The sequence below is a fragment of the Electrona antarctica genome, assembly GCF_951216825.1.
Source record: "Electrona antarctica genome assembly, chromosome: 6".
NCBI classification, from domain to species: Eukaryota; Metazoa; Chordata; class Actinopteri; order Myctophiformes; family Myctophidae; genus Electrona; species Electrona antarctica.
Window position 1 is genome coordinate 21391790 of NC_136811.1, and position 24003 is coordinate 21415792.

At 45.8% G+C, this 24003-nt stretch overlaps 1 protein-coding gene across 1 annotated transcript in view; it reads left to right on the forward strand.

Annotated features, from left to right (window-relative positions):
- Positions 1-24003, forward strand: part of vps13b (vacuolar protein sorting 13 homolog B) — a 405382-nt gene that overhangs the window by 270317 nt on the left and 111062 nt on the right. The window contains exons 36-39 of the mRNA XM_079503680.1: positions 4462-4821; positions 6669-7098; positions 7310-7447; positions 18516-18938. Coding sequence (XP_079359806.1) covers positions 4462-4821; positions 6669-7098; positions 7310-7447; positions 18516-18938 — 1351 coding nt within the window. The remainder of the gene's footprint in view (positions 1-4461; positions 4822-6668; positions 7099-7309; positions 7448-18515; positions 18939-24003) is intronic.

Consider the following 24003-nt stretch of genomic DNA (forward strand, 5'->3'; position numbering starts at 1 on the left):
ACTGAAGTTAATTGTTCTGGATATTTTTAGTTCTTACTTTGATGATGTGGCTTGAGCGGGTGGACAGAGAGAGAGAGAGAGAGAGAGAGAGAGAGAGAGAGAGAGAGAGAGGAACATTTTGACCTACAGTAGGCCTACATAGAAGGAACAGAAGTTTAGTGAAAATGCTCACAGGCCACATGGTCTTATTGCTGTCGTCTGCTCCTTGTCATGACTCTGTTCACTCATCATTGTCTTCCTCAAGCCTATTAGCTCAGCATCCATGTACTTCTCTTAATGATGTAACCGCACTGACCTCTACCACTCAACACTGATGTCCCAGTTGTAATCCTCACCATTGCGTTGAACCTTTTCCGCAATTAGCGCTGTTGTCACTTCCTAATGATAACACCGGAGTGACCTTTACATGTAGCAGTGCCGTCCTGTGATGTCACCACTAGACCTATTCTCACTCAGTAGGGATGTGCGGTGGGATGTTCTAACCACTGCTTGAGCGCATGTGTGCGTGCACTCATACAATACATGTTCCATTAGGTCTAATTTGTTCCTCCTTTGTGTCCTTGAGCGATGCTTTGTGAGACTGTAGCATAAAACTAAAATAATGAATTGGCGTATGTTACTGTTATAGAAGTACACTTTTGGATTTGATGTCATCCAAGTGTTTATTTTTTTCCTAATACATCACGTCACTATAAGCTCAACCAAGCTACAACCCTTCAGTCTGAACTCTTGACTGCGTATATATATATCCATTTTGTACACTCCCCTCACATTCTACCCTTTTTGCCTACCATCCTAACACATCCGGATTTTCATATGTTTCCTGATCCCGGAACCTGAATTGTGACCTAATTGTGATTCAGCTGGAAACAATCAAGTTGAGAATGGGGTATTCAGATGTAGAAGTTATGTAGTCATATTCCACTGGCCAGCCAACACCGCAAACGGGTGGCATTTGGTTGATATGACATTTGCTTCCGCACATTATCCTAACTCCACGCCAAGCTGTTATGAGTTACACTGACAGAAATAGGGGTCAGAAGTCGTGCAGATGCGCTCTGATGTGATTGGCACTTCGGAGACTCGTGGTTTCACACTTTGGGGATTTTCCTCCATTTTCCAGAATGTTCTGCCTAGCGACTCTGAGGGATGACCTCATGATTGGCCAATGGGGATTGGGTTGTGTGTGTGTGTGTGTGTGTGTGTGTGTGTGTGTGTGTGTGTGTGTGTGTGTGTGTGTGTGTGTGTGTGTGTGTGTGTGTGTGTGTGTGTGTGTGTGTGTGTGTGTGTGTGTGTGTGTGTGTGTGTGTGTGTGTGTGTGTGTGTGTGTGTGTGTGTGTGTGTGTGACTGTGTGTGAGACTGTGTGTATCTGTGTGTGTGTGTGTGCACGTTTCGTGATCATGATCAAGTGTGTCCAGAGAGTGATTGCACTGGGATCTGGAAACAGCGCTTCAGTGCAGCCATTATATAATAATATAATAGAAAGTAATGGCTGGAAAGGGGACTTCATCTGGGACCAAGCATGTCCTGTAGCTCCGATGTATGTTTGTATTCCCAATTTATTGCCTTCTGTCTATGAATAAATTGGTTGAAAGCATAAACTATAGGATCACAAACACGTGCGTGCGTGCGTGCGTGCGTGCGTGCGTGCGTGCGTGCGTGCGTGACTACACCAAAATCTGCGTGCGTGCGTGACTACACCAAAATCTTTCTCTATGTGCTCAGAGACTTGCGTATGTGCACGTGCCCGCCTAGCTTTTTATATTGTCCCTTTTTCCTCTGTGCCCCCAATTGTGTTCCCCATTACCCCTCATTGCATTGTGTTCCTCATTACCCCTCATTGCATGGCCACTTGTAAGAACATCTATATATAGAACAAAAATGTGCTTAGGGGGTACTCTGTTAGTCATGGTTAAAGAGAAGATGGGGTATTTGCTGTAATTGTAAATGCATGTGAAGAGGGACAGAGAGTGACAGATAGAGACTCTGGCGGTCTCCCCTGGCTCTGTCTTTCCCAGCAGCTGCACGGCTTATTTGTCCCTTCCGACGAGGAGCCGTGCTCGAAGTGGATGTTTGCCTTTGCCGGATACCTTTTTTAAATACCTCCCTACCCTGATGCAAGTTTCACCCCCTTAACACAATACACATGGAGAAGGTCTAGGCCCTTTTCTACCTCCTTTCCCTTCCCTGTTGCTTGGAAAATCTTACATTTCTACAGAAAAAGAAGTGCACACATCCTGTGCTCATTAGGCCAGGGAGAGGAGAAGGATCTGGCACAGGGGCCGATCGTATGGAAGCCCTAAACATGGCCCGGCCCAGCAGAACTGAACAGAACAGAACAGGCAGGAAGGCAGGCATGCAGGGTTTTATATGTCTCTTGTTCGTAGCCTTTGATGACACTGTTTAGAATAGGAAATATCTAATAAGTCAAGCATTCTGTCTAATGTGCTGCCAGTCGCTTTAGTATTTGCCTGGAGGTCTTGAAACACTATCTCTGCCACAGCAATAATATACATTTAAAATTCTCAGGGAGTGAGAGAGAGTGATAGAGAGTGAGAGAGAAAAGGAGAGAGAGAGAGAGAGAGAGAGAGAGAGAGAGAGAGAGAGAGAGAGAGAGAGAGGCAGGCAGCTGAGAGTACATGTTATAATAGGAACCATGTGCAGGTTGGTCAGAGCAGACGAGGGTGGGATAGGATGGGACACACGGCTGGTCTGTTGAGAATTCTCGCTCGCTCGCTCTCCCGCTCTCTCTCTCTCACTGTTTTTTAGATTAATCATAATCCCATTTTCAAGCACAGCAGTAGCTAATTAAAAGGGACGTCCCGCCCATTAAACATGAGTGGTCACGGTGCTGTGAGAAGCATGGGGGTGGCCTGGCCACTATAATGGGCTAATTGTATTGGACATGGTAGCGGAGACACTGATGAATGGGCCCCGAGTCCCTCTCATGACACACCTGACAAACCTTTAACAGGAATGGGAGTGTTTTTAATTGACTGTCGCTGGACAGACAGGCCTGGGAAAGGTCTTCACATTGCACACTGACTGCATTGCTCTGCATCCATCCATCCATCCCTCCATACTCACACTCTAGTCTATACTCCTTCTTCTCTGTCTGTCCTCACTGAGTGTTGTAATGTTTTTACTGGGGAGGGGTACTGTACAGTATTGTTCTTTCTTCAATGTTTACAAAGATTAAAGCAGGCAAATTTTTGCCTCGGGACAAATGTTGAAAAGTACATGGAAATGTGTTCCCTACTTTTGCCGCTTCTGTTTATGCGTGTTTCCCTCACACGTGTCAGTTGTACATAAACACGGACAGTGATTTATCATTTACTAGGTAGCATTTCGTTTTATATGTTTGTCTTGTTTGCCTGTCCCGTGGGAGCCCATGAGAGTTCTTTCATGGTCCCGCTGAGGATGGCATGCCTTGGTAGCAGAGAAACGCTGCCTGTTTTGATTCTAAGCTTGAAACCCCGGCAACCTACTCGCATTGATTTATATCATCTGTCACTGAAAGCTTTTTATTGCCACAACGGCTGGAATTCTCCCGGCATCCGTTAACGTCGAAGCTCAGCATAAAATCCCGGCTGCTTCGTACACAATACCACAGTCACTGCACGAAACAATTCGATTTGCTGGGCTAAGGCCCCCTTTTAAAAAGACACATTCCAATATCGTAAGAAGTGCAAAATGATTTTAAAACCACAGAAAAAGCCCCGGAGCATGCCTTTAATGTCTCTAACTGTGGCTATGCAATGCTCTGCTGCTTTGGTCAATTTGTCCATGGTTTCAATCAAGCGAGTTATTTGGATTGTGTCCTCTTGTAAAAGAGAGTATCCAAACAAGAAACAAAAGTCACCAAAGAACCTCTCAGTCCTTTTATTTGACGCTGTGATCCCCTTTCTGTAATGCTAACAAAGCATAAAGCATCTTGGTTTGTTTTCAGATAAAGCAATAATTCGTTTTCATGTAAATTGGATTCTCATGTTCGTCCTATTTATCAGGCTGTTGCACATGTTTTGAGGTGTTTGTGCAGTTACTGAGGTTGCAGCTGCACTTGGGTGTGCGTGCATGCGCGTGTACTTGTGTCTGTGTGTGTGCATGCATACGTGTGTATGTGTATAAGACTGTGTTCCATGTTCCTGTGGCTGACAAAGGACTGTGTGCTCATGAATATGAAATGTGTGTTTTCTGCTGACTGGCTGATGAATTATGTCATTTTGACTGTTATACTTATAATACATGAATTCTACATGCATTTTGGGCCTTTCTGAACATGGCTTTCATTTTAAAGTCAAGTGAATATGTAATTATAAATATGCATTTTTATTTACATTTGGGCCTTTATGATCATGGCTTTAGTTTTAATGTCATACATGAATATCTAAACAATGTAATTGTTTGAATAATTTTACCGTCTGACTTCAGTGTGCTTCTCCGTGTTTCCTCTCTTGAAGGTGCGTCGCCAGGAGCATCAGCATCTCAGCGGCCGTGACTCTGCAGCGGGGGGTGTGGACCCCTCGTCCTCCCGCCACAGTGGCGCAGGAGGACGAGGGCAGGACAGCGGCTTTGGCAGCGACAGCGCCCGCATCCGCATCGTTCAGATTGAGCAGCAGAGTGGCGCCAGTCACCACCGCATCGCCAGGCCCTCTCGAAAGTCCACCATCACCAAGAACCTCAACTTCATCCCCTTCGATGTGTTCCTCACCGCCAGTAAGCTGTCTGTCATGGCCTACGCTTGCTCCAGCACTCCATCCAAGGCCCCAGGCTCCACAGACCCCCCCGTCACACCAGAGAAGAAGGAGACATCAGAGAAGGTAAATAATCAATATTCAATGTGAGACTTATTTTGTGAGACTTCTTTTTTATTATTCACAGGTTTTGTTATTTTGGTAAATTGTACATTTGTCTGTATGTAATATTTCCTTGATTCGACTAAAGATAGGTGCAACAGCTTAAATGGCTATAGTATACATGCATTATATTTCTGGCCCCATAATATGCATTATGTTGGATTATGAATACAACTTGGGCTATGGTAATCTTAATAGAAAACATTTAATTGATCTAAACCACAGTGTTGCTGTTTTAATACAGATAATAATAGCCGATTTACTGTAATGTAATGTAGTTTACCCTGCCTGTTTCTAAAGCAAGTGCCATGAGAGATACTGTAGAAGTGTTTGACTTTAAGATCATTAGCCCTCAGCTGCCATTTAAAGCCTGCAGCATACTCCAAACAAAGTCAAACGTTCATCATTGGCAGGTCAATAAGAACAAAATGATGTCATTGCGGAGAAAGCGAACAAACACTTGCCGAAGTTCGTTTTGGCAATTTCAAGATTTTCCAAATAGCTGAACATCATTGCAGAGACACCAATACAGACATTGTGTGGGATTGGTCAGACACTCAATGCGCTTGTGATTTATATTGTTTTATCTCCGTGCCATAGACAGTTTTGAAGAATGTTTGTTACGCCGGGGCTCCACCGGGCGCGTCAGTGTTGCGTCTCCGTCACCGTCAGGGAATGTTCCCTTTTAAATCAATGAAGGGTGGCTCCACTGCCTGCATTGTGTTGCGTTCGGTGACTGCTTTAAAATTGCCTCGGTTCGTTTTTTGACGGTTTGTTTCTTTTCCAGTGGAGCCCCACCGTCAGAGGAGGTTACTTTTAAATGCCTTTTTTATTTATAAAGTGGTAGATACGTACAGTACCAGGACTAACGTTTTAATGCCAGGAGCATCTTGATCAGCGTCTCTGATCAGAGACTACAAACATGGTGATGGCAATTAATTCATTAATGGAAAGAGATATTACACAGGTTGTCCACTGTGTCTGTCACCAGAAATCTTGGTGAATCTCTTGGCTAAACCAGGACATCAAAGCACATCAGAGGTAGCCTGGTAAACCATCCTGGTCGCGTGAATTCACATTATCATGTGTCTTCGGCAGATTGGTCTGCGTGTGTGGAGCTGTGGGAGTTTTGCAGAAACCAAAAAGTGCACAGGAGAGCCAATTACTGTCTGTCAATCACAGATCCCTGAGTGCAGACACTGATTGGCTCTTCCACTATTTGGTTTCTGCAAAAACGCCCACACCCCGGTCACAGAACGCGACTGGGGTGGTTTACCAGGCTACATCAGAGGTTGATGCATGCAAACAGTGGAGTACTGAGCGAAGCTACAGGCAGCAAGTATAAAACATTTTCACCCTCAGAGAACTTAATTAAACAAATTAAAAAAGAAAGTTCTACTTTCTCATAGGAGGGCTGTTGACAGTTCAGAAACACACCACCACATCACAATGGGGAATCCAAGCTAATAGACACTGCAGGCTATAATAATAGCCATTGTTCTTGCATTAATATTACAAATACTAATAATAATAATTCAAATCTTGTTTGAAATGACCAAACCTGCCTACCTACTGTATGATGTCACTGGTAGGCACCTTTCTGAACTGTCCACAGCCCTACTCTGAGACACACAGTGGGTATATAGAAATGGTGCCATCTTATAATGAACATTAGTGAGTATGTAAGTATGTAAGTATGAAGATAGGTTGAAAATGGGTGAGGTGGTCCTTTATGATCTCCATTAAAATGTGTCCTCCCTGCTAGAGTTTTAACCGGCAAAGTTGAAAGTGTCTCCCTTTATCTTCTCTAGTTGGGGAAGAGTTCCCTGAACCAACCCGACGTCCTGACAGAGCCCCCCCCAACAGCGCGGGCCTCCCCAACACCAGACGCGGCGCCTTTAGCCCAGAGCTCCCTGGCGGCCCTGACTGCCGAGGACCTCCTCAACAGCAATACCACCTCCCTGCAGACGCAGCCGGCGTCCCCCCTGCTACGAGGCAGCCTGCTCTCCCTGGACGGCCTGCCTGTGCCCAGCCGTTGCTCGGCACGCCAGGCCCTGGGCGTGACCGTCGTGAGGCAGCCGGGCAGGAGGGGCGCCGGCGACCTGCTGCTGGAGCCCCTCCTGTACCTGCAGGTGACGCAGCCCTCGGCCCTGCTCAGCTGCCACCACCGCAAGCAGAGGATGGAGCTGTCCGTGTTCGACGTGGTGCTGAAGGGAGTTGCCTCCGACTACAAGTGCCTTGGTGAGGGTTAAGGCCTATTCTTTACTCTAGTTTTAGGTGGTGAGGTGACCACCGAAAAGGTGGTATGAATAGGCCTTTAGAGAGAGGGGGATTAGATATGTTGTGTGGTGCGGTGATGTCCCTGGTAATTCCATTTTTTAAGAGATCTGGGGGAAAAAGGTCTTACTCCATTTTCTCGATCCCCCCCCCCCCTCCCCTTCCCCTCCTCCAGATCTAGGGAAGACTCTGCCAGAGTCTCTGGACTACAACGTGTTCTGGCTGCAGACGGTAGCAGGGGAGACTGACAGCAAGACAGGCATCCCCCCTCCTCTCCTCTGTCTGCAGATCAAAGACTTCCTCAACGGACCAGGTGGGACTCATCCGCGCATACACACTCTCTCTCTGTCACACACGCATAAAAAGGAATCCAGACACACGTGCACACGCACTGTATATACACACACTGCACAGTGTGGGGCACTCACATGAACGTGTACTTGCACAGTAAGATTTGCTGTTTTAGAGCATCCGTTTCACCTTTAATCTATGTCAGAGGAAATATCTACTGCTGAGAAGCAGCAAGTTAAGTACACATTCCGGGTGCATTCAAACACACACACACACACACACACACACACACACACACACACACACACACACACACACGCACATGCACACACACAGTCACACACATCAAGCCAACACAAAGCATACATTTCTGCTGTGTGTGCAGATGATGAGCAGAGCGAGTGCGATCCACAGTAGGATTGCACTCATATCCCTCACTCTGCGTAGGAGGCCACAAGCTCCTGTGGATCTGTGTGTGTGTGCGTGCGTGTGTGCGTGTTTCCGGAAGACATTTGCCTTTCACAGGGACCACTGTGGGTATTTTTAGAATGATATGAAATCCATATGAAGTCCATACATCAGATAGGGCTGTTGACCTTAGGGTGCGGTAGGTTGATGAGCTGCGCACAGCGGCATGCAGTGGGCGCAGTGTGGGCGTTGTGAGTGTATCAGCGTGCGTAACCTCTTCTTCAGAAGCCCTGGGAGTGTTCTGTGTGTAGGCGCAGGGCGTCCTTCACAGGTCACAGGGCAGCTTCCTGAGCCCAGCAGGATGCATGTTGAACATACGCACACAAACCATTGACTCACACAGTAATACATGCACTCTCTTGCTCACTCTCTGGTATGCCCTCCCGCGCTCTCTCTCTCTCTCTCTCTCTCTCTCTCTCTCTCTCTCTCTCACGCACACATTTACTGTACAAACACTCACGCACGCACACAGAGCTGCAGGCCGGTCCGTAGGTGTTTTTGATGATCACAGAGGGACTGAGTTGTAACCATGGCGCCCACGCGCATCACTTCCTGCTGTCAGTGGGAGAGAAAGACCCTGGGCTCCTCTGTCCACCTGGAATCACATAGTATTACAATACGCCACTGTGTCTACCACTGGACTCACGCAGTCAATCTACCCTCTGCTCACGCCAAAGGACACTTTCATTTTACTACAAGGGGTTTCATTAAAACCACACATTACTCTTGCGTCCCTATTTTGGACAATTTTTCTGTACAAGCTCATGAATGGTGATGAATTTTAACTATTTTGTTTATATTAAATGTAAATAAACTATAACTACTGACGCAATTTGTTAGTTGTTATAGTCATTTGTTATCAAGTGGGCTCATTCGGCATAATGAAGAAAGCACAATACAGTAAGGCATCCACCACTGGACTCATGCAAATACATCACTACACTATAGTATAGTACAGTATGTCCATCGACCCCCAGTCACATGATGAGGAAAACTGGAGAGAATTGTTTCGTCCCCAGCATTAAACCCCAGCATTTCTGTTCTTGGGGGAACATTCACCAAAAATAGCTGATCTACTTGTAGAAGTTACTTGGTGTACTGTAGGCTGAAAAAGAACGCACCAAATACAGTTTATCTCTGGTTCTACTAAGTATAGACTACAGGGTGACATTGATAAATTCCAAATAGTAGTATTCTAGAGTATTCTGAGGCACCTCTGGTCTTCCGTCAAGGCACCCACTTTGGAGCAGCGGTGGCCTAAGGGTTAGAGGAGCGCCCTTGTTGCCGAAAGGTTGCCGGTTCGATTCCCCAGACGGTCAGGAAGTGCCCTTGAGCAAGGCACTGAACCCCCAACTGCTCCCCCCTGGAGTGTGTTTCTATGTGCAGGGCGTTGCTGAAAATGAGCACTTGTGCTCAGCTACTACCCTGGGTAAATAAAGGATATATATAAAAAAAAAAAAAAAGAAGAGAAGCCCTGCCCAAAAGCAGTGTTTCTCAAACCAGGGTTGACGGGGTTCCATGCAGAGGGTCCCCAGCAATTGTGACAGATTGTGAGCTTTTAGACCATTTTTTCATATTAAAAAATAATAATATTTTTGAATGTTTTTTAACAACGCAGATCTTTTATGGGGGTTCCGTGGCCAAACGCACATTAATTTGGCGGTCCTTAACATGAAAAAGTGCGAGAACAGTTTATTATACTTGTACTTTATATATATATGGGTTTATTTAATACATTTTTTTTTAAATAATTATCAACGTCTTACTTATCCTATAGTGTCATATGGAATAGGTTCTGCATAGTCTCAGAGTAACGTGAGATCACGACGTTCTAGCATGTCACTTCCATTGATCCTGAACAGTTGAGTTATTATCTGCAAAGATAATTTCTGTAGTTAGTTCCGCGTGATTATGCAGCGCAGTTGTGCCGCAGACATCGTCCAATCACAGGCAGCTGTTTACCTTGACCTAAGTTATCCTTATCTCCGTAACATGACTTCAATCATAATCACACACACACACACACACACACACACACACACACACACACACACACACACACACACACACACACACACACACACACACGAGAGACAGGATCCAGGCTCGGTGTGCGGTTGCCCTGCAGGTTGAACTCTGCTGGAAACATCGAGAATTGACCACACATGCTACTGGTCCTCTTGACCTGCGAACGCACACACACATGCACGCCTGCGCACACACACACACACACACACACACACACACACACACACGTGTGTGTGCGAGCGAGCGTGGTAGGAACTGAAGGAAGACATGCTCAGTTGTCTGTGCTGTTGGGCTGAATGAGTCCTGGTGGGGATCATCATCATCCTGTCAAGAGGATTGAAGGAGCGAGTGAAGGAAGGAAGGAAGGAAGGAAGGAAGGAAGGAAGGAAGGAAGGAAGTAGGGCAGGTGAAGAGGAGAGACCTGGAGGGATAGAAGAGAGCAGCAGCAGCAGCAGCAGCTCTGTGTGGGGAGTTCACTTCACTTTCTCAGTGCCATGTGGGCTTCATTAGACTGAGTACAGTTTAGAGAGTCAGTAATGATGTGTGAGGGAACAGACGAAACACACCGCAAAGGTCTGAAGACTTTTAACTACAGGCGCTCTCTCTCTGTGTGTGTATGTGTATGTGTATGTGTATGTGTATGTGTGTGTGTGTGTGTGTGTGTGTGTGTGTGTGTGTGCGTGTGCGTGTGCGTGAGTGTGCGAGAGAGAGTGTGAGTGAGAGTGTGAGTGTGTGAGTCCGTTCCAAATAGACAATGGTTTGATTTTATTTTATTTGACTCAATTCAATTTGATTTCATTTGATTCTTCAGGCTGGATCTGTTTTGAATATGACAGGAGATATGAGCCAACAGGGGGTGGGGGGGGGGGGGGGGGGGGGGCAGAGCAAGGGAGGGAGGGAGGGAGGGAGGGATGGATGGAAGAACAAGAGAGGATGAGAAGGAGGGGAACCAACATAGACAAGAACCACTGTTTATTTATCTGTCCCTGTAGCTTCCACAGATGTTTCTTATGTGTGTGTCTTTGTCTGTCACTGCGCGCACACTCGTGTGTGTGTGTGTGTGTGTGTGTGTGTGTGTGTGTGTGTGCGTGTGCGTGTGCGTGTGCGTGCGTGTGCGTGTTGGTGTGTGTAGACCGGAGGCCGTGCTTTGATTTGACTCCGTTTCACATTCGATCTGTTTCAACGAGCGCAAACAGAGACCAGACGGCTGCAAGGCCGCATCCCTCTCCTCTCCTCTCCTCTCCTCTCCTCTCCTCTCCTCTCCTCTCCTCTCCTCTCCTCTCCTCTCCTCTCCTATGTTCTCCTTTCCTCGGTTCCCATCTCCACTACTGCTGCTCTCATCTCCCTTGTTTTCCACTCCTCTCCTCTGTTCTCTTCTCTTCTACTCTACTCTCCACTCCTCTCCTCTCCTCCTCTCCTCTCCTCTGTTCTCTTCTACTCTCCTCGTTGTGTGTTTACAGCAATGTGCTTGCAATTTCAGCAGCATTTACTCTACGCACTCCATGAGACCAATCAAACGCCTGCCTTTTCCAAGGATGCAGAGTGGAGAACAGCTCGTAACATGTGTATACTGTAAACTGGATGAGGTTTCAGACCTGACCCTCACTCAACACCGCTCATCACACTCACATCCAAACAGCCTCCATGCACTCACATACGCATGAAGGCTCATGGCAGGGGTTTGTGTTTCTGAGGATCCAGGAGGGTTCAAGGCTTGACCAATTGAACATGCATGCACGCACACACACACACACACACACACACACACACACACACACACACACAGACACACACACACCCCCTCTCATCATCTCCGACCGGGTTCCAGTCCACCGGAGGGTCAATGAGCAAGTCCATGCAGAGGAGTAAAGCGCTACCACTTGGGGAGGAGGGCCGGCAGCCTCTCCTTCACAGAGAAGCAGCAGGTGATAGATTAGCTAGAACAAATTGGAACCATTACTCTGCAGGGTCCCTGGATCCCGTCAAGCTATGGGAGTGCAGAAATGTTGTCAGTTATTGTATACAAGCCTGCACCCCTCCGAACCGTCCATAACCACTCTAATTTGATTCAGATGGCATCTGAGGCCTGTGTCACTGGCCTTACCTGGTGCATGGATACCCCCAAGGGAAATGTAAGTTGAAACATAGACATGCGCACACACAGTAAAATCCTGTGTGTTCATTTAACTCTTGAGAGTGTAGAAATTGACCCAAATGGACCCTCACAGGCATGACATCTACTGACTAGTGTCAGTGTGTGTGTGTGTGTGTGTGTGTGTGTGTGTGTGTGTGTGTGTGTGTGTGTGTGTGTGTGTGTGTGTGTGTGTGTGTGTGTGTGTGTGTGTGTGTGTGTGTGTGTGTGTGTGTGTGTGTGTGTGTGTGTGTAATTAATTGGACACAGTGCCACCTGTGTCTGACATGGGCGGTCTGCTGTCAAAGAGTCAAGCATGAGAATCGTCTGCAGATATCAAAAGGGGGAGGGAAAGAAAACAGCCCTAGCAGCGCGCCGCGCACACACACCGCTCGGTTCAAAGCCGGGGCGGCGTCACGCGTGACCTCGCCAAAGAAAAGGCAAAGTAACCTGGGTAACTAGCATATTTGATCCCCTCCTCCTGTCCTCCTCCTCTCCGATGAGGTGTGTGTGTGTGTGTGTGTGTGTGTGTGTGTGTGTGTGTGTGTGTGTGTGTGTGCGTGTGCGTGCGCGCGTGCGCATGTGTGCGTGCGCGTGTGGGCGCATGTGTGTGTGCGCGTGTCAGACCTTGATCTCCCACTCTCCGCAGTGCTAATAGAGGCTGACACATGAGAAGGGCCAGTGTGCGATCCCCCCCACCCCGATCCCCCCCAGCCTGTTCACATTAAGGCCCACACTTGAAAGGTATGTGCGCGCCAACAGAACCACCCCACCTTCGAGCCGGCCGCTCTCGTCCTGCCTGCCCTAGTCCTGACATCTTGACTGTCCCCGCATTGAAACAGACGTCCATTCTGCCACTGAGCACCAAGGTGTTCCCAATAAAAACACTGCGTGCGTGCGTGCGTGCGTGCGTGCTTGTGTACGGGCGTGTGTGTGTTTCTGTGCGTGTACGGGCGTGTGTGTGTTTCTGTGCGTGTACGGGCGTGTGTGTGTTTCTGTGCATGTACGGGCGTGTGTGTGTTTCTGTGCGTGTACGGGCGTGTGTGTGTTTCTGTGCGTGTCCCCCCACAGCATAATACTGAGTATTAAAGCTACTATCCGGAACTCACTTTGATGGAGTGGTTGGAGGCGGTCTCCCTACTGTTCCACTGGGACATTAGACCCTGGTGTCGGGTAGGGCACCTTACTGGTTGTCAAATGTCAAGTAGTACTGCCTTAAACTCATCAGCACCATATCTCCCCAGGCCAAGCAGTGTTTTTAGTTCAACGCTAGAAAGGTGATCTCATGTGGGAGACTAGGGTTCCGATCCCAGGTAGGACATAAAAGTTCAGCATTAAATTAACTCAGTATTTTGCTGTGCCGTGCATTTCTACGGAGCACATGTGAACGCCATTAAAGTACTGCTTCGTACACTGTGCACATGACATAAGTGCCATAACCTTTAAAAATCATTTTTAAAACTTTAGATTTAATTTCATTATTTTTGGCATGTATGCTTCATTTACCATCCTCGGTGGTAATTTCCCATGCGGGTCCTTTTGATTTCATTTGTACACTCTCAAGAGTTCAATACAGATATTTTTACAGTGCAGGCATTTCCCCCTCACACCCTTTTACACCTACAGCTTAGCGGGCTCATTCTGAAAGCAGCACGTTAACCAATTTAGGCCTGACGTCGAAATTTAAAAAAAATGTTTTCTAAATCATGCCAATTTTCTGAAAGATTTTTAGGCACATTTTAACGATTTTTCAAAAATAGCAGACCTACAAGTTCATAGCGCGCCACTCGGTGGCGCGCTATGAGCTTGTAGATCTGCTATTTTTCAATAGCTAAATTATAACATAATGTATGTAACCACCAAAAGGGGTTCCCGCTCAAAATGGGTTAAATATGATGGCCGAGAAATAGCGGTACTTCCTCCAGGTAATCCTAGTAGTTGAGATTTAGAGTGTTAAAGAGGTGAGGTGGTGTGCACGAGTCAAACAACTCTTTATCGTTGTATCGAGTTCTATCTGGATCCATCAAAATAAGGATTTGCAGCTTAGGCCATAGTACTTATAAGCCCGTCATGGCTTGTAAATAGCTGATGTGTGGGTTTTTATTTTTTTTGTTGTGAGGTTTTAGTTTCATCTCTCTATATCTCCTTGGCCTGGATAGTGAAACCACATGGAACATTACTGTACTGGCCATCTTTGTCTCGCACGCACGCACGCGCACACGCACACACACACACACACACACACACACACACACACACACACACACACACACACACACACTCACACAACACGCTAGCTCCAGAGAAAGAGCCGAGCTGAGAAAAACGACACGGATGTATAGTCAACATGTGGCCATATAACGCTGCTCTGTTATTTTATTAGAGTTCTGCAAAAGATTCATCTTTTGACGCAGTTCCACGGCTGTAAAAAAGCACTGATCTGCTCCACCGGTTTGTTGGATGGAACCGGGGGGGAGCGTGCAGATGTGGCCCCAGGAGCAAGGAGGGCGAGTTGGGGACGGGAAGACCGCTGTGGCCCTTTCTCCTCTCCAGAGGCCTCCGTGGAGAGTTCTCTCAGAGTTCACACTACTTCAGATCCAGATACACTTTATCCTATCTGTCATTCTGGTGTCAATAGAGACACCATGAAAACTTCCCCTCGAAGGATTTTCTTTTCAGTCCCTCAAGGAATGCCGAGATTAGAGGTGTTAAGTGTTTCAATCACTTGAACTCCAGTATGTAATAGGTCACAGTTCATCCAGTTGTGGGCGTTGTGCGGTTATAGTGAACTAATGAATTGGCTCTAGGCTACACTTAAACTCTGTTTGCAATTTGTCACAATTTGCATCAGTGAAACAGTTTTGGGCACGCGACCAATGCACATAGAAATGTTATGATTTTTCACACTGGGAATGTACAGTTGGTTAGTGGGCGAAATTGGGGAGGTCAGTAAAACGGCATACCAGTGTAGTGACTTAAGTTCTATTCGCCATAAAACAAAGTGTTGCGTTCACCACCCAGAGAGGCAACCCCCTGATTGTATTCAGCTGTGTTCTTACAGATAGAGACGACACACTGAACCAGCCACAGACATTTGGCGGCTTTACTAGCAATCAAAATAATAGAAGCACCCATAAAAATACCTCAAATTATTGATCCAATGTCCAAGTTGGGTTTGTTAGTCCTAAAGTAGGTTAGCTACTTTGAACTTGGCATGCTATTATTGGCATGTCATTATAAGCGAACATTTTCAGAAAAGTACAGACGTTTTCAAATTGTTCTTTTTAGTTTTTTACAGGCTCACAAAGTGGCGCGATGCAATGCGCTCTGATCTTCCGCTACTCATTGTACAACAAAGTATATACAGTATAGGGCTTAAGTGGTAAGACATGGGAGGACAGTTACCTGGTGTCACTGAGCTGTATCGGTAGCAGTGCTGCCAGGTGGGATTCTGACAGGTTAAGCAGGTAATAAACCCCCTGCAGACAGACTGGAGCAGGCCAGGGAGGAGGGGCAGCATGGGAGTACGGCCCATAATCAGGACCAGGTCCCTTCGCTGTGAGATCCGGGCAGGGAAGACCCCGGCCACGGCCGTGGTGCTGGTCCCGCTCTACGCAGATCAGGAACAGCTTTACCTGATTAAGGCGGAGGGAGTGTGGGGAGCGATTGGGGAGTCGAGCGAAGGGAGGAAAAGGTGGCGTAATAATGACAGTGCTGAGCAAAGCGGTGGCACCCGGGCTTTATATGTCACCAACACTGGATAATATCTCCTGTTGACAAGACAACTGGAAATGATAGCATATTCCACATCCTTCCTCGAGCACTCGTACAGTATACTTACTGTAGTAGATCATTTGTCCATGCCTCTCACCAGTGGTAGAAAGTACTTGTGAGGTACTTTCACTTTACTGGAGTATGTCCACATTTCAATACTTACTTAATTCTACTCCTCTACATCTCAGAGGCAATATTTTACTTTTTACTCCACTATAATTATTTGAAAACTCGAGCTTTGTAGATGTTCATTATTATAACAAAACATACATTTACCACTTCAGACCTATTTAAACTTTTGCTATTTGAAGATAGCCCATCTACAAACTCACAGCAGGTTGTAGATCTGGTATTTTAATCTACAGCTTCCGGATCAGAGGACAAACGAAAAAAATATGATCACATTTAGTATAGTATCATTTGTCTCTGCTTTCTGTTCCCAGCTATATTCAACTGCCAATAACTAAAGAACGGAACATCACGGTAACACAATTTTGTTTCCCGATGAAAAGTAGAGACTCTCTTCTTTCTTTTTAGATATTTGGTGTTTACATAGTCATAGAAGAAAATATTCTGTGGGTCTTGAAAGATTAGTAAACACCCTGGCAAGAACTGGAGACTGTTCTAGAGAAATTCCGGGCAGTTGATATACATCTTAGACATATGATACTATATTTTGAATACTTTTGTGCTTTTACTCAAGTACATTTTCATTACCAGACTTTTACTTGTAACAGAGTCTTTCTGGATTGCAGTATTGATACTTTTTTCCACCACTGCCACTCACTTCCACTCAGTTGAAATACAAAGCCTTTTCAAGGCTGGCTGTGTGCGTGTCTGTGGGCGCTATTGAGGGAAAGTGTGTGTGAAAGGTGCTCATGCATGTGTGCCTGCCTGCATCTCTTGGCAGCGTTCCCGTCCATGTTATCCAGCGCTCATACAGTACCTGTGAAGGAGACAGGCTGCTTAAAGCCCCACTGAACACTGACGCCTTGAAGAGACCATGAAAAACAGCTGCACTTGTTTTCGGGGGCTTTCAGCAGCTTCCTGCTCCAATCGTCATGACCAAGTGGAAAAATAGGATAATGGAAGTGGTGTAAAACGGCATTGAGTTAATTCATCTGTCTGTGTAAATTCCAGTCAAGTGTTTGAAGGCCAGAATTGAGAGGCAGGATATAGAGACAGAGATAGGGAGAGATGAGAGATTTCAGGGTTTATATGGTTGGCATGGAGAAAAGATTATATTCAGCTACTCCGCACTGTCACGTTAGAATGTTACATTGAGACGGACATAAATTGTGTGTGTGTGTGTGTGTGTGTGTGTGTGTGTGTGTGTGTGTGTGTGTGTGTGTGCGTGTGCGTGTGCGTGTGCGTGTCAGAAGACACAAAGTGATATCAGTGAAAACAGACCCAGCTGTGATTTAACAGGTCTTTGCATGCAAAGCTCAGTGATTAGATGGAGAGAGAGAAGAGTTCAAATAGTGGCTTATGAGACGTGGTACAATGCAGCATCTCATGGATTAGATAACGGTTGAGTGGAGCGCTGGAAGCCATCTTCGGTCCGCCTAGAAGGGGTGCACCATGTTTATACAGGCTATCAGTAGTACAGTATGTCTCCATGACGGTATAGGCCCCAGGCTGACAGTTAATTTATTCAGTTTGGGTCCTGCTTTGAAATAGTTTAAGAGCCCCTGGTTTCACCCTGACAAGGGCTAAATAGTCTGTCAGCACTATATGGCCAATCATAAAAATGGATAATAGATTGCTGTCCCATTCATGAATGGAAGGTATGCAAGACTCGGAACATGCATACACACACACACACACACACTCACACACACACATGCATCCATACTCATAGAGTTCTAGAGAAGGCCAGGAATAGCTAATAAGCTATAAGTTAAGTGTACATCTTAATGTGCTACAGTATATTACCCCACAGTGAGGTAATATTGTTCTGGAGCTGTAAAATCATGTTTTTATCACCTGCCAAAATACTTTTCCTCTCCCTTTCCTGTCCTATATTCTCCTTAACTCTCCACTTCATAAACAAAAGTAATTGTATGCATAGGAGATACTCCCATCCTTTGTGGAGACCTGGACTATAAAACATATTACTAGCTTGTTAATAATTCTTTTCCACCTTTCTCCACAAAAAAATAAAAAATAAAATGTATATCACGTTAAAGAACATAATATGTTAAATACACTCAAAACCCCCAAAAGCAGCCCTATACTACTATTTATGAGGTAACATATTTTTCTGTAGCATCACTTTATTCAGAGGATTCGTTCTCAGGAAGCCCGCTGAGTGTAGGCTGACTGAGCCATTGGCTGGGAGCTGCCTCTCCTTATTCATACTGACACCGCTAACTCTTTCTGGATGGAAATACCTTGCATCGCCAGCGACCTTTATTATCCATTATCAGTGATACATGATGATAAGTTAACACTGGCTGCTGATTTAATATTATTTGGTAATACTTGCACGGTGGATATATGTGGGGCGACACATCAGGGGAGTTACGTTAACTTGTCATAAAGCTTCTCTGTCAACACCATTATGAGCACAGAATTGTAACATCGTTTCATTCTCTCTCTCTGTCTCTCTCTCTCTCTCTACCCCTCCCCCTTCCCATTTTCTTCAATCCCTCCCTTCCTCCTTCGCTCCGTGTCCTTGCCTCCACAGCTGAACTGAATGTTGAGCTATCACGTCCCCTCAAGATCAACCCCACGCTGGCCAAGCTGGAGCAGGCTAAGTCCTACCTGAGGAAAGTCCTACCAGAACACATGCACGACTCCTCCAGTAAATCAGCCTCTGCCTGCTCCTCCCCTCACTCCTCTCCCGCCAAGGTGCCCCCCGCCTCCGGAGCACCTCCCAGCAGGACCTCCCCCTCACACCCTGCGTCAGCCCGGCACCAGGCCTCAGTCCTGGACCACGCCAGCAGCAGCCTCAGGGCGTTGGCCCAGTCCTTCCACAAGATGTCCCTCCGCACTGAGCAGTTGATGGTCGTCATGGAGACGGAGGCTCATCCCATGAGGCCCAGTGTGGCGGTGTCAGTGTCGGCCATGACGGGCAGTCTGAACATGAAGCTTGGCCCCAGGATGGAAGGTGAATGTTAAACACCATGGCTTTTATTTGTTCCTAAAGTACAATGTTATTATGGCATATGTGAAAATATAGCGGTTATTGTAGAATTTCCTTTGATGCTTGAACCATAGTGCAGTAGTCTGCCGCCTTCGCTGTGCCCTATTCAGACTCGCAGTACTAATTTATCCTCCTCAAGACCTTTTTGAGGAGGATGTGTGTCAAGTGTGTCAGAGACAGTTTTTTTTACTCTCAAGTTTGAATAGAAACACAAAACCTATAGTTGTCATTGTCTTAACCAACAAGAAAAGCCGTCCACTTACAGCTAACGTCAATGTGGTATCACCTGAGAAGTCACCCTAGTCCCATAATGTGACCTGGTAAGCCCTCGTTTGTTTTCTGAACTCCACCAGGAAACCATATATCCCTGTTGTCTAGCCCTCTGAGGCATAACTCAGGTCGCATGGCCTCCTAGGCTTAAGTCAGCCTGAAACATCTTTCTGTGGTTAGAACCACTACAAAGCCTCTGCGTCTGAGGAAATGACCCATGTTGCATCACTGTCATTCACCCAGGACCTAGCTCACCACGCAACCCAGCAGGAATGGCCACAGCCCTGTAGGAAATACTATAGAATTACAGTTGTGCCCTAGCTCAGAGAGAAATGTATGGTAGAGAACACTTCATATTTGTGACATATAGTACGCATCTCTACACCGTGCATTTTGGAGTTCCAGTTTGTATGCACTTGGATAAAAGTTTATTAGCAACAAGAATGTAATGTTTGAAAATGTTGGCTTATCAGTTTTGTTGCTGTTCCAACTATGTGGTTGTGTTGCATTTGCAGTTTGCTGGTCTCAGTGAATTATTTTACTCCTAAACTCTAAAGGTCCTTTAAGTAATATTTTTTATAAAGCAAAATGTTTTTTTAAAAGCTCTGTATTACGATATAATAGTGCTATACAGTGCAAAGAAATTACACTTATACCCCCTTTAAATGATTATTTTTTTAAATAATTGATAATATTCAATATTGACAAAACACACATTGGACAAAATCTAGGTTTTGTTTCATTTCAAACAAAGTTCACAGATACATTGGTTTGCCAGTTTTCAAAGGTCTCACCTTGCTCACAGAGACTACACTGCTCTGGTTTGAACTGGATTATGCAGAACTGCATTTTGGCCAACAGGCTGACATATAGAATTATAGAGAGGTCAAAATGTATTATGACTCTAATTTACCTTTTTCCCCCTAGACTACACTAATGTTCCCTCTCTTTTGGTCTCTGTCTCTGATGCACTTCGTCTCCTACCACGCTCGCACGCACACACACACACACACACACACACACACACACACACACACACACACACACACACACACAGTGTTAGATGAATGTGCTATTTCTTTGTTTCTAAAGAATTTGTCAAGGTTACGTATGTTGATAGTGAAAGAAGTTGCCAGCATAAAAAAGCCAGCTAACATCAGTTCTAATATCACGTCTAATATTGCTGCTTTGCATGCACGTTAGCTAAGCTCTCCTCAGCCAAAAACAAGGAGAGCTGTCCCTAAACTGTAAAGTGAGAAGTTCTGCTTGGTCTTGGGGCTGCTGTGGATGCGTGCGTGCGTGTGTGTGTGTGTGTGTGTGTGTGTGTGTGTGTGTGTGTGTGTGTGTGTGTGTGTGTGTGTGTGTGTGTGTGTGTGTGTGTGTGTGTGTGTGTGTGTGTGTGTGTGTGTGTGTGTGTGTGTGTGTGTGTGTGTGTGTGTGTGTGTGTGTGTGTGTGTGTGTGTGTGCGTGTGTGTGCGCGCGCGTGTGTGTGCGTGTGCGTGAGACTTGTGTGAGACTTGTGTGTGCGTGCGCATGTGTGTCTGAGTGCACATGTGAGAGATGTTGATGTTGATATCGGGAACAAAGCCCAGCCCTTCATCGACAGCTGCTGTTACTGTATTGTTGCCCTGCTCATTCCATATCCAGTGGTTGTTAGGTTTGTCTCTCTTTGGAACGTATTGATAGATTTGACCGTGCACGGAGAGGGACAGTTAAGAGGCAAGGGGATTAGAGCCCAACCAATTCCAGACCACCAATCACTGATGTTTTGACCAATATTTTATCCTTCTATGAATGCACAATGCCACAACATTGCTGTGCGTTTCTGTGTGTGTAGTACGTACTGTATCTTGAGAACTGCCCGACCGATCGACTTCGAAGTGGGGTTGGATCAGCACTCAGATGGGATTACTATATCTGTATGGGCATACAAGGGACACAGGCAGAAAGACAGACGTCTCCATAATGGATATAAAAGGGACACAGACAGACGGTTGTAATGGTTATTGCATAACCTGGGGGGCATGTATTCACAACAGGAATCTTTCCCAACTTGCATCGTTCCCGAGTAGGCTGGTGCCCAATGTGCAAGCAAATACATGAATAACTAGAAGAAGTGATCCTCGGTGCCCAGGTCTCCACCAGGATTGATATTTGGATAAAATCTGAAGGACTAATATAAAAATCTGTTACACATAAATGGGCTTCTTTTTTTTTTTTTTACAATATTTATTTTATTTGGAAAGAGCAGTACAAAAACATCATTTATATGCATACATAGGACACAAGTGCAGTTTCCAGGATTTTTTTTTTTTCACCCCTCTTCCCTCCCTCCCCCCTCCAAGTGACTCCATCTCCAGTGTCTCTGTGTCCTTGCTTTCTTCAGGACTACATATGGCGTCAGGTCAACACTTGACAGGGGCAAAGGGCAATATTGCTTCAGAGTGTACATTTCAGAAGGCGAAAAAGAAGAAAGAGCGGGCAGACAAAAAGAGTAAGACAGACAAAAGAAAAAGACAAAAAAAACAATCAAGAAACGAAAGTATTTACAACATTGCTGAGGGGGACAAAAACAAAACAACTTTGGATTTCGACCATGAGAGGAGGAAGGGTGTCTTAAACATTTTCTACAACGATCATAAAGCAGGCTATTAGGGCCAGTGAGATCACACAAAGTCAGCTCTCAGAGGGGCAATGTGTACTATCCAGTTGTTCCAAATTTGGTAGAAATTTATGTTAATTTTTCCATTTTGAAAATGTCCAGGACTATTCCGTGCCAATCGTCCATTGTGGGTGTGATTGGGGTTAGCCATCTTCTCGTTATTGACTTTTTGCTGGCTGCCAAGAGCACCTGCAGTAGCTTTGTGTATCTCGACTGGTTAAGACATTCAATGTGGCCCAGGTACAAGGTTGTGAAGTTAAAAGGAATTGGAGTATTAAATACTGAACACAGTGATTTGTGAATATTGTTCCAAAACACCCTCATAAATGGGCTTCTTGATGGCGCTTGAATAGGCAGAATTGAAAAATTCAGGCCAGACGTTTTTCCTTTCCACTATAGGGAATGTGCATACAAAGTTTGATGCAGATCGGTGCAGCTATATGTAAATATAAAATGCAACTCTGCCTGTTATAGTGCCAGCATCAGGCTGATTTGAAAAATGTGAAGTGGCATTTCTTCCTCAGTCTAGTGGGAATATGCGTGCACAGTTTCACCACAGTCGGACACTGCGTTGATGATTTGCTGCATTTTGTACAAAACGGGCCACTCCTGAAAACTTTGGAAGCCAATCTTAGCCAATCAGGATGGAATATTAGAAATTAAACAAACCCATCTTGATCACATGCCTATAGAGATCATGTGTACCGATTTGCGTGAAATTTGGATAACAGCTGAATGAGTAATATAAACAAATGTGTTTTACATTATGTGGGCCTCCTGGTGGCGCTATAAAGAGCAGATGTGAAAGGTTTGTCCTTGACCTCTAGGGAGTGTTGCATACAAGGTTTTACACAGATCGGTGCAGTTATACTGTAGGTAAAAACACGAATCAGCCAGAGTTGAAACTTTTCGGTAACACTTGCTATGCATCCCATGTTTATAACGCATTATGAACACACTTAAAGACTGTATACCAATTTGTGTGTTGGTGTTGTTGACATGACATGCAACATGAACCTACAGTATATACTGTACTGGCCAGGCTCTATGGGGGATGACATGCAACATGTACCTATATACTGTACTGGCCAGGCTCTATGGGGGATGACATGCAACATGCACCTATATACTGTACTGGTCAGGCTCTATGGGGGATGACATGCAACATGCAGCTATATACTGTACTGGCCAGGCTCTATGGGGGATGACATGCAACATGCACCTACAGTATATACTGTACTGGCCAGGCTCTATGGGGGATGACATGCAACATGCACCTATATACTGTACTGGTCAGGCTCTATGTTGGATGACATGCAACATGCACCATACTGTACTGGTCAGGCTCTATGGGGGATGACATGCAACATGCAGCTATATACTGTACTGGCCAGGCTCTATGTTGGATGACATGCAACATGCACCATACTGTACTGGTCAGGCTCTATGGGGGATGACATGCAACATGCAGCTATATACTGTACTGGCCAGGCTCTATGTTGGATGACATGCAACATGCACCATACTGTACTGGTCAGGCTCTATGGGGGATGACATGCAACATGCAGCTATATACTGTACTGGTCAGGCTCTATGGGGGATGACATGCAACATGAACCTACTGTATATACTGTACTGGCCAGACTATAGGATGACATGCAACATGCAGCAGCTCTGACAAGCAGCATGTTAACCATCCACCCTGAAGCAGCATGTTAACCATCCACCCTGAAGCAGCATGTTAACCATCCACCCTGAAGCAGCATGTTAACCATCCACCCTGACCCCACAGCAACACAGAGGGATGGCATGTACTGCTCAGCTACAGAGCAGACTTAGTGCTCAGAGAGGGAATAGAGCAGACTTAGTGCTCAGAGAGGGAATGGGACAGACTTAGTGCTCAGAGAGGGAATAGAGCAGACTTAGTGCTCAGAGAGGGAATAGAGCAGACTTAGTGCTCAGAGAGGGAACAGAGCAGACTTAGTGCTCAGAGAGGGAACAGAGCAGACTTAGTGCTCAGAGAGGGAATAGAGCAGACTTAGTGCTCAGAGAGGGAATAGAGCAGACTTAGTGCTCAGAGAGGGAATAGAGCAGACT